At 37.3% G+C, this 12,369-nt stretch overlaps 1 protein-coding gene across 1 annotated transcript; it reads left to right on the top strand.

The window, feature by feature from the left end:
* Positions 1-8,442: 8,442 nt before the first annotated feature.
* On the top strand, positions 8,443-12,288 carry LOC139952466 (uncharacterized). The gene is made up of 4 exons (XM_071951601.1): positions 8,443-9,379; positions 9,772-9,908; positions 10,025-10,286; positions 11,478-12,288. Exons 1-4 carry the CDS (start codon positions 8,614-8,616, stop codon positions 11,723-11,725), a joined length of 1,413 nt encoding a protein of 470 aa, XP_071807702.1. The 5' UTR covers positions 8,443-8,613; the 3' UTR covers positions 11,726-12,288.
* The last annotated feature ends 81 nt before the right edge of the window (positions 12,289-12,369 follow it).

The raw sequence follows: 12,369 nt of genomic DNA, 5'->3' as shown, positions 1-12,369 counted from the left end.
CTGCACGTCTCATTACATTAAATTAGCATAATATGAGCTACCTTGCTGATATTCTACTAAGTAATTGGATGTTGCAGTACAGTCTATGCACTAGACTTGTGCACAAGTCGTTAATGGTCTGCCGCGGTGACATAGTCGAGTCGTGGTGGTGTCGCAATGTATCAGGTTTCCGCGATCGAACACTGCTCTCGCGAGATCACCGCTCCTGCGCGAACTGCAGCTGGTTGCCGACTTCTACTCCGTAGTTGTGAGAGCAGTAGTCCTACGGGTCAAGTTAGTCTCGCGAGAATACCGTCAGTGTCGCTGGAATCGCGGAGAGATTCGGAATCGCGCGGTGGGGAGAGAGAGAGAGTCAGAACGCTATCACATCGACAGACATTTAACGACTTGTCAACACGTCTATATATGCACACACGTCAGGTTGCATCGCCATAAGTCAGTTTTACACGTTTGAGCTGGGGTTATAATAAAATATTATTTCATAAAAGCTTAGAGGTAATGGAGTATGCGGTTTGCCTTCGAGTTCTGTGCGCGTTGGTTCTATCCAACACTTTCATCAATGGTAAGTTTTACAATACGAACAAAAAGTTTATAATTAGTGCAGCAAGTCAGTTTTGAGCTGGGCTATATTTTTGTATAAAACCTTTGGTAATGAAGTTTGCGGTTTGCCTTGTATGTCTGTGCGCGTTGGTTCCATCTACACATTTGTAAATGGTAGTATTTTAATATTCAAATATATGTAATCCCTAAGTCGATCATATTGGACCTTTTTTAAGAGACATACATTTTGAGAGAACAATTTCCGTGTTAGGTGCTTGTTTGTTTCTTTGTTTGTTTGTTTCTTTGTCTTTTTACTTACAACAAAAAAGACATTTCTGTCGAACCTTCTGTTGTATTTTGTTTTTTTATGAAACATGTTTTTTTTTTGCTTAGATGATCTTCCCATCAAGGGAACTCGACAAACTCCCACAAGGGGATATAAACACCAAGCTGGCTTCAGCCAATCTCTCTACCACAGACATTGGCTTAACGTGACGTCTATGGTTATAAATTGCACAAATCAAGAAATTGTGATTCAGTAACTAGACGACAAGATTGATTCTAGTCATTCTGAAATCAGCGGTTAGCTTGGGGATCCGAATCCACAACCTTGTGATTGAAAGCTTGCAGTCTAAACCACTTGACCACGGTGACGATTTGAATTAGCATCTAAACATTTTTTTATTTTTTTTTTTTTTTTAATTTTTTTTTATACCAGTCAAAGTTCAAATATAATATTAACACTTTCTGCAGTATTAATCTCCTCCTTCGGAGAAAACAACAGCTAAAGGTTAAAAAAGGCCCTATTTGTTCGTTTCTTTTTTAGAAGTATTAGCTCATGTGTGTTATGTTGGCCAAGAAAGAGACGGCACCCGTTACAAATGGGTGTTGGATGCCCGCGACCCGTGCGAGTGCACCAATATACGTCTCGGGGGAGTCAACACAATTCCCCCGGCAAGCAGACCGGACAAGACGAGGTACATGGAGGATCTAGTCCTCGGTGATGATGCCCAACAGATCAGAGAATGGCTGAATTGCCCGGAGAAGACAACTCTGGAAACAGGTATCCCAAAATTGCATGTTCCTGGCTGTGGCTGCTGTATGCGCCGTAGCACCTTGTAAACCCTTATAAGGTGCTAACTAATTGGGTCTCAAAATTCATCAATAAAATAATCTTTCTGAAAGTTTGTATATACTCAGCGCCTTGAGTACCTTGTTTGGTAGATACGTGCGCTATATAAGACTTCGTTGTTATTATTATTATTATTATTATTATTATTATTATTATTATTATTATTATTATTATTATTATTATTATTATTATTATTATTATTATTATTATTATTATTATTATTATTATTATTATTATTATTATTATTATTATTATTATTATTATTATTATTATTATTATTATTATTATTATTATTATTATTATTATTATTATTATTATTATTATTATTATTATTATTATTATTATTATTATTATTATTATTATTATTATTATTATTATTATTATTATTATTATTATTATTATTATTATTATTATTATTATTATTATTATTATTATTATTATTATTTCATTTTATCACAGCATGCAAAAGAAAGATGTTATTTTCCTTTGTGCCGGTAACTCCTCGAGTCGGGCTACGTCCCGTAGCCTTAGATCTCAAGAGTCTTTCTCAGGATCCTCGCTGTTCCCAAAAGCGCTGCCTTCTGCAACAGATCTACCCTCACATTTGTCCCTATTTCATCTAGATGTTTCCCCAGTGCTTTGGGAATGGTGCCAAGTGCTCCAACCACCACGGGGACTACTTTTACCTTTACCTGCCAAATCTTACGAAGTTCCCTAGCCAGGTCCTGGTACTTCTCGATCTTTTCCATCTCCTTCGAAGCTACCCTTATATCACCTGGCACAGCTATGTCAATGAGATGACACATCTTCTTCGTCTTATCTAATAGCACAACATCCGGACGCCTATGTGGTATAACATGATCGGTCTGAATGTTAAAGTCCCAAAGGATCTTGACCTGGTCGGTCTCTACAACTTTTTCCGGAACATGTTCGTACCATTTCGCAAGCACTTTGACACCATACTTCTTACACAGATCCCAGTGAATCACCTTGGCCAGCTTGTCATGTCTTCCTTTGTACTCCGTTTGGGCCATCTTACTGCATTCGCTAACAATATGAAATACAGTCTCCTCTGCTTTATTGCACATTCTACACATAGGAGAGACGTTTGCTTTCTCTATCCTTGCCTTCATTACATTTGTCCTTAGAGACTGGTCTTGCGCCGCAGTAATCAAGCCCTCTGTTTTCTTCTTTAGTTCTCCACTCTTTAACCAATTCCATGACTTGCTGCTGGCCACTTCCTCAGTACACCTCAAGAACCGGCCATGAAGTGGTTTGTTCCTCCAATCCTTATGTCTTTCCTCCTTCCTTTCCCTCTTGTATTCCTTCGGCCCAACTTCGTCTGCCCTCGTGTACCTTTGTCCAACTTTCAACAGGCTCTCCTCGGTCCTCCTGACATGACAATGCAAGCTTCTGCGTTCGATGTTAACACTGTCCGCCACGCTAAACAACCCCCTTCCACCCTCTGACCTCGGAAGATAGAGTCTACTAACATTTGACCGCGGGTGTAGCATGCCATGCATGGTCATTAGTTTTCTTGTCCTCCTGTCAGTGACATCTAGATCTTCCTTAGTCCACTCGACAATACCCGCACTGTACCTCATCAAAGACACGGCCCATGTGTTAATCAATTTATTATTATTATTATTATTATTATTATTATTATTATTATTATTATTGATATTATTATTATTATTATTATTATTATATTATTACTATTACTATTACTGTTACTGTTACTGTTACTGTTACTGTTACTGTTACTGTTACTGTTACTGTTACTGTTACTGTTACTGTTACTGTTACTGTTACTGTTACTGTTACTGTTACTGTTACTGTTACTGTTACTGTTACTGTTACTGTTACTGTTACTGTTACTGTTACTGTTACTGTTACTGTTACTGTTACTGTTACTGTTACTGTTACTGTTACTGTTACTGTTACTGTTACTGTTACTGTTACTGTTACTGTTACTGTTACTGTTACTGTTACTGTTACTGTTATTGTTATTGTTATTGTTATTGTTATTGTTATTGTTATTGTTATTGTTATTGTTATTGTTATTGTTATTGTTATTGTTATTGTTATTGTTATTGTTATTGTTATTGTTATTATTATTGTTATTGTTATTATTATTATTATTATACTGTATTACTTATATGTGTTTAATCTGAATTTAATTTATGTATAACTTGTTTTTCAAGAGCGTCCAAAGTACAGACATGATTTTGGTTTTCAATAAACAAATTAAACAACAAGTTAATTTGTGGATATTATACGATTAGCTCGTGAGCGCTAATCACCAAAAATAAAACATGAACGTTTCATGTTTTGTCGAAGACATCCTGAAATTGAATGACTAAACACACGCCTCAAAAAAACTCCTGCGAATTTGAATGCAGCTTGATCGATGAATTGTTAAATTGAATGGTTATTTTGTTAAATCGAATGACGTAAAAGTAGATTTTACTAAAAATCGAATGACCCTTTTCAGTAGCGTGCGAAAAAGAAAAGGCTGGTGGTTAAATTGGCTGCTCATTTTCCGAAATTTACCGAGAAAACCTATAGTATAAACATTGTGAAAAACGGCTCCCTCTGAAGTAACGTGAGAAAAAAAGGTTAATTTCTCACGTAAATTTTTGAATTTAATTCGATACCTCAGCTGAGGTCTCGAATTCAAGCATCTGAAAGCACATAACTTGTGCGACAATGGTGTTTTTTCTTCCATTATTCTCTCGCAACTTCTACGACCAATTGAGTTCGAATTTTTACAGGTTTGTTATTTTATGCATTTGTTGAGATATACCAAGTAAGAAGACTTGTCTTTGACAATTACCAAAGGTGTCCAGTGCCTGTTATCATAGTATGAAATTTCCTGTTTATGTTTATATCGTTTTAGAAACGACATCAACGCACGTGGCGACGTCAACGCCCGATGACACGTCAACGCTCGCAGTGACGTCAACGCTTGATGTCACGTCAACGCCCGCGGTGACGTCAACGCCCGCGGTGACGTCAACGCCCGATGTCACGTCAAAGTTTGCAGTGTCGTCAACGCCCGATGTCACGACAACGCTCGCAGTGACGTCAAGGCCTGATGTCACGTCAACCCTCGCGCTGACGTCAATGTTTACATCAGTGTGTGGCAAAGTGCTTACAGCGACCCAAAATCAGCCTACAGCTTATCTTGTCACTTCTCTGAACGAGCAATTTGTCTGGGTATTAGACTTCAGTCTCTCACAGTCTGCAAAGGGACTTGTTTTCCTCAGTCGCCTCAACGATGGAACAGGATACATGTTCAAGATAAGTAAGTTACAGTTCTGATATTTATAGGGTTTCTCAAAATAGTTAGCGGTAACCCAACAACAAATTAAAAACAACCAGCCAACAAAAACCGATGTCCTTTCATAAACGTTACTCACCCATTATAAAACCTTTTCTTCGGCGAGACTAACATTAAAGGAACACGTTGCCTTGGATCGGACGAGTTGGTCAAAACAAAAGCGTTTGTAACCGTTTTTTATAAAATGCATATGGTCGGAAAGATGTTATAAAAGTAGAATACAATGATCCACACAAGTTTGCATCGAAATTGCGTGGGTTTCCTTCTACTGTGCGAACTAACATGGTCGGCCATTTATGGGAGTCAAAATTTTGACCCCCATAAATGGCCGACGTGTTAGTCGACGAGGTAAAAGGAAAACCACGCAATTTCGAGGCATGTTTGTGTGGATCATTGTATTCTACTTTTACAACATCTTTCTACCCATATGCATTTTATAAAAAACGGTTACAAACGCTTTTCAAAGACCAACTCGACCGATCCAAGGCAACGTGTTCCTTTAAGTTGCAGCAAACTTTATCTTTTCCACAGCAGAAATCTAATTTGGGGTCCATGTTCATTTTAATTCTACTCCAATATCAAGTCAGAGTGGTTATCATAACTCCTGTGAGGAAACAACACTTGATGGCTAGTAAACAACTTGAATCAATTGAATACGTAAGAAAAAACACCAACAACGTTAAACCAACTATCGAGTTTAAAGGAAGCAGATTATCCGACCTTAATTCAAAAACAGAGCAAAATTATGCCTGCCGTATTGCGCAACAACGGCACCCTCTTTCATATTAAACAATTGTCGATTCTTTTCAAATTTCAAAATTTGTATTGCTTTTGTCTTTGGTTTAAACTAAACGCTGATGAAATGTTGATACTTAGCTATTAATTTATAATTTTGAATTTTAAACTTGTCACTGAAGAGCGTTGTCAAGGTATATGACGTCATCGTTGTTATAGTTTGCTAGGCCATAAACCAACTGTTGTTTCATGAACTACAAACTGTTTCCAAGTTTTTCATCAAACTGATTGCAAAGCTGAAATTTTAACTCAACGTCAATTTAACTTTAACTTCCGGTTAGAACGGGGAGAAACGGTCAAAATACAGTCGTATTGTGTTGTGTGCAGCATTTTACAAGAAGAAGATGAGAAAATGAGGAAAAAACGAACAAAAACACATACATAATAAGTTAAAACACTATATTTATCACTTTTGCAATCAATCATTATTGATTTTAAATTCTTAAACACAAATAAGGTAGCAGTATTTTAACATGAACTTTTGGTTTGAACCGGGAGAGGGCACAGAATTACAGTCATAAGCTATTGTGTGCAGCATTTAAAATAAGGAAGAACAAACACAAACAAAGACACACACAAAATGACAATTGGTAAAAACACTAATCATCACAATACATGTGTATCTCATAATTGATTTTGCAGTCATCGAAATGAATGCAATAGAAGTACACAACTCATTAGATCAACAACTCCTGCGTGCTGATGAGTCTATCGGGACAACTCGACACACCCTGACCATCGGAGATGAAAAACTTGAACTCGACTCAAGAAACATAAAGACGAGTTCAAAGCTGGACTTAACTGGATTGGCCTACGTCAAGTTTGGATGTGATTCAGGTGACGCTTGTATTTGGACTCTTCATGAAGTCCCATGTTCTTGGATATGAAATTAACATTTTGTTTTGCTTTGTGGTCGTCGGTCAACAAAATAAAAAATCGTGATCGAGTGAAATTATTGCATTTCTTTAAATATACCTGATGCACGTGATGTCAAATCAGTAGGGCGCCCTCTCACTTAGATATCAAAAAGCTGTCGTTGGCCAAACCTGGGCTGCGGGTCACAATTTGTGCCTTTTGATTTTTCGTCATCGTTTTCTTTCATTATTATCTCGCAACTTCGACGACCAATTGAGCTCAAATTTTCACAGGTTTGTTAATATTTTGTGCATGCTGAGATACACCAAGAGAGAAGGGTCTTTGTCATTTACCATAGTGTTGAATGCCTTTAATCAGTTTTGAGCACTTTCAATGAGTGTTAAGTTGATCAGCTTGAGAAGAATTTCGTCTAACGTAATGTCACCAGACTACACAAAAACCATTACAATATTTATAGTCACGATCATTAAATACACAAAATATATGAAAGTTGCAGCCATGGGGGTAATGGGTGTGATTGGGGGTTGGGAAGAATAGTTTGAAGTTTTGTGTAATATTATCGAGTTTTTTTGGCCTCTTTTGGCTCTCTTTTTTAGCTTATTTATCATTTTAAGTTCCCATTGTAGGTCATATAATACAAACCAAATAACTGTTTTTAATATTAAGTTAATCCCTCTTAGTAGAAAAGTTTGAATATACAGAATTTTCAGCAAATGTTCTCTCTCTCTTTTCCGGATTATAATAATTTTAAACCCGGTTTTTCCACTTCTGTTTTTATTTTACTTTTTGTATTCACTTTCAGAGAAATAATTATACCTTCACTTTTTAAACAAAGTTTGCTTGAATTTTGTTTTGCTGATCTTTTATTTGTAAGAGAAATGTTGAGGAAAAAATATCGATCATTCATTCATTTTTCTGCTTTTAGTAAATTAATTTTGGAGCTCTCTTACTGGATTTCTAGAGCTGACAAAACAGTCACGTACAATGTTTATGTTTTGTTTGGTCAACCATAATAAAATAAAGAGAAAAAATGTCTCTTTTTAGTGAAAAAGTTTGTACATTATAAAGTTATCATCGCTTAGTTCTTTTTGCAGCCCTTTTATAGGTTTTCTTGCACAATTTCGGCAAATGAGCGGCCAATTTAAACACCATACATAGTTGTATGATATGTAAATGTAGCTAATCTTCTGTTTTAGAATAAAACTATATTTAAACGTAATAATATGCTGTTCTATGTGTGATGATTTCTTAACGAGAACTTAGCCTAAACTAGGAAAGGTTGACATTCCTAAAATCATTCGTAGTTGTCAACTGGTTTTAGTTGATATCGGGTTAAATTCTAACTGCTTCTGATTACTTGCGTCTGTAATACTTGGATCAATGAGAGGATAACAATTTTATGAATATCTGACTTAAAGGCAGTGGACACTAATAATAAATAACCGAGCTTTCGAAAACACATCAACATTTGCTAACAATTGCAACAAGCATTGAGTGATTGTTGTTGTTGTTGAAATGTGTTGCAAAAACCATCAATCTCTTGTTAAGCCATATTTCCTTGTTGAGAATGAGTTGCACGTCACGTTCTTGTTATTATTTTTGTCAATGTCATTATAACAACTGTTTTATCCGGGTCTGGCCCAAGTCCAAAATCAATCCTCGTCCACAGTACAAGAGCCTGGTTGAAGGTCGTTCCCACGGCAATCTCTACACTCGAGTTCCTGGTTCAACCCCTCTTATACGTTTTAACGGATATTTTCCCTATGAATTCAGGTCAGCTAAAAATAGCGTATCAGGAAGCAAAACAAACTTAAACTCAGCCACCATCTGTTCAATAAGGATCTAGCTGTGGCTCATTTTCATCTAAACATTTCTACTCGATTTAGCAACGGAAGAAGTCGTGTTTTGTATTTGCAGTTTGAGCACAATGGCCTTGTTTATCCGTACACTCTTGATCGTTCTGATCGTGAAGTCTCAAGTTGAACTACAAGTTGAAGCTTCCAGCAACCAGAGAACGGTTTCATGTGAGCTACAAACAAGTAGTAAGATCGACGAGTTGAGGTTTATAGTAGAAAACTACCTCGTCACTCTTGACGATGTAGTCAGAGACACACAAGATCTGGTGAAAGAGCTCAACATTACAGTGACCAGAAATCTAAACACTGTGTCCTCTGAGCAAGAGGAAACACGTCGAATGGTTAGTGAGTTGCAGGTTGCAATAGCGACCAACCAAGAAACAGCCACCTCTGAGCTGGAGGAAACACGTCGAATGGTTAGTGAGTTACAGGTCGCAGTAGCGACCAACCAAGAAACAACCACCTCTGAGCAAGAGGAAACACGTCGAATGGTTAGTGAGTTGCAGGTTGCAGTATCAACCAACCAAGAAACAACCACCTCTGAGCTGGAGGAAACACGTCGAATGGTTAGTGAGTTACAGGTCGCAGTAGCGACCAACCAAGAAACAACCACCTCTGAGCAAGAGGAAACACGTCGAATGGTTAGTGAGTGGCAGGGTGCAGTAGCGACCAACCAAGAAACAGCCACCTCTGAGCTGGAGGAAACACGTCGAATGGTTAGTGAGTTACAGGTCGCAGTAGCGACCAACCAAGAAACAACCACCTCTGAGGTACAGGGCATAAGACGACAGCTAGAACAGCTGCAAGCTCCATTGGTGCTAGACCTTCAGGGAAGACGTAAGTTTTATTTATGTACAGTCACCGTAACAACTTTCTTTTACTTTCAAGTCTCATATCTATTTACTATTTATTTATCATATGAATACACATGGAATTTGTCAGCCATTGTACAGAATAAAACAACTGTAGAAACAATTTCGAAGAATCACACCACAACTCTAAGACAACCAATCACACAACCGTATAGAGAAAGTAGAAGAATTTTTTTTTGGGTAAGGTCGAGCAGTGTCATATAGAAGTGAAATTGTTTTTTTAACGCAAACCTTCCTTACCATGGAGGTATCTTAAATGGGTCAAAAGCATATTTAGACTAAATCATCAGTTTAAAAAACACACGTAGGATTACGAGATTTTTTGTGTATTTTTTTTATGTTGACATACTTGTACAGTTCCCCTTCCAAAGGATTGTTCTGAGATTCTTGCGAGGGGTGTATTGATCAGTGGCGTGTACCTGGTTCAACCTCTAGGCTCCAGTGAAGCTTTCCGAGTATACTGTGATATGGAAACAGACGGTGGTGGATGGACGGTAAGATAACACCCTATAAGAATGAGAGTACTCGTCTCTAAGAATTTGTAAATGAGAAGAAGCTTGATAAAGTTGAAGAAGTCCGGAGTTTTAAAACCCCCGTGTTCCTTTGATAGGTTTTCCAGAGGCGCCAGGACGGCAGTGTAGATTTCTATTTGGACTTTGCTAACTACAGCCGGGGCTTTGGGAATCTAGAGGGAGAGTTTTGGCTCGGTAACGACAACTTGCACCGTCTGACCGCTCAGGGCGAGTACGTACTCCGCGTAGATCTCACAGGTTTCGACGACGTGACTGGGTATGCCATCTACGATACATTCAGCATTGCCGATGTGAGTGACAACTACAGGTTGACAGTAGGAGGTTTCTCAGGAAATGCAGGTAAGACGCGGTATGTGGAGACTCCGTGTAGCCAATACACAGATCTTAATGGGTAAACTGTGCCCATCGTTATGACCGATAAGTTTAACCATTACTTTTATAAGTGATTGCTGTCAGTAATTGTCCATGGAAGACAGCAAAGCATAGAACATCGTACTGTCTAAGAGTCGATCATGTTTTAAATGATGGCAACATCGTTTCTTTTAGACAGTGGTTCATACCAAGTGTCGGTGAATGCTGACCCAAGAAATAACCAATACTTGTCAAACATAACAACCGTAATAGTCCATGTACAAATATTACAGTAAAACTTTACTGGAAAATGTCCTCTTCATCTACTAATTTTTATTTTCCCCTTTTTTCGGTAACATAATATAGCAACTTTTCTCGGAGTTGTTTTCAAACTGTTAAAATTATGTTTTTTTCTTCATAAAACATTTCTGGAGGAACGTGGGAACCGGGTGCACTTTAAAACACATTTATTATCATTTTTGTATATGTACATTTTTGTTAGCATATTTTTCCACCAAATTTTGTACTCCAACCTTTTTTTTCTATCATAATATAAAAGAAAAATACACACAACGTTTTTATTAACAAGGTATATTTTAATTATTGGGAGCTGACAAAAAAAGGAATTCATTTAAAAATTATGTTTAACCCAGATAAAAAGAGCGGGGGTGGAGTTTGTTTACATTATTCCTAAAATCCAGCCCAGCAGTGGAATTTGGGATTTTGGTATCCTTTGAACCTCAAACATGAACAAAATAAATAAGCAACAAATTATTAGTAAACAATTGCAGTTTATCCATTTCTAAGCCTAGACAAATTAAAGTATCTTCTAAAATCAAACCATTTCACAATTATTTGGAGGCGAAAATGGTAACAATTAAAAGTGTTCGCTTTTATATCCAGTTTCGATGGCAATTTATTTGACGCTAATAATAAGCTGAACATTTGAAAAATTACCCCAAAAGGAAACAATGAAAACAATTAACCTGTTTTATGATTATTATAGATTGTGAACATTATTTTACTTCATTTCTCCCAATATATCCCAGCTCCAACTGATAAATTTGTTCCTAATCACACCTTATCGACCTGATGTTAGAAACAACAGTGTTCTAAGTTCCCTCCTGCCAACATCACATTTTACACGTCTGACTAATGGCTACGTGTGTTATCTTTCAGGAAACCAGTTATCAGGTCACAATAACATGGCCTTTACGACCAAAGACCGAGACAACGATGAGTGGAGAACTGGTAACTGTGCCGTGGATCGCTATGGAGCCTGGTGGTACCATTATTGCGCCTTCTGTAATTTGAACGGAAGATACTTCAATGAGGCCACTGCCAGCAGAGACAGAATTAGGTGGGGTGGCTTTTCGGGTAACCTCTCAGTCAAAAGAACTGAGATGAAAATTAGAAGAAAACTTTAGTCCTCTCTAGGTGGATAGAAAAATCTCCTTAAATAATCACCTGATCACTCCATCTTATTTAGTTTATAGTAATTTTTTTGAACAATAATAATTATACACTTTGAAACTTAAACAAATATGTCAAACATACACTTTGAAACTTCAAAAATAATGTCAAACATATAACTAAATGTGAACGAACTTTTACTGTCAGTGTGTCAGTGTTCAATGTTGCAATCGAATTTAAAGGCAGTGGACACTATCGGTAATTATTCAAAATATTTTTTAGCATAAAACCTTTCTTTCTTGGTGACGAGTGATGGGCAGAGGTTGATGGTATAAAACATTGTGAGAAACGGCTCCCTCTGAAGTGCCATAGTTTTTGAGAAAGAAGTATTTTTCCACGAATTTGATTTCGAGACCTCAGATTTAGAACTTGAGGTCTCGAAATCAACCATCTAAACGCACACAACTTCGTGTGACATGGGTGTTTTTCTTTCATTATTATCTCGCAAGTCCGAAGACCGATTGAGCTCAAGTTTTCACAGGTTTGTTATTTTATGCATATGTTGAGTTACATCCACTGTGAACGCTAGTCTTTGACAATTACCAATAGTGTCCACTGCCTTTAAACAAAACTAATTGGTTGGGGGGGGGGGGGCGTG

The sequence above is a fragment of the Asterias amurensis genome, chromosome 20 (genome assembly GCF_032118995.1).
Source record: "Asterias amurensis chromosome 20, ASM3211899v1".
Classification (NCBI taxonomy): domain Eukaryota; kingdom Metazoa; phylum Echinodermata; class Asteroidea; order Forcipulatida; family Asteriidae; genus Asterias; species Asterias amurensis.
This window is presented reverse-complemented; position numbering and strand designations above follow the sequence as displayed.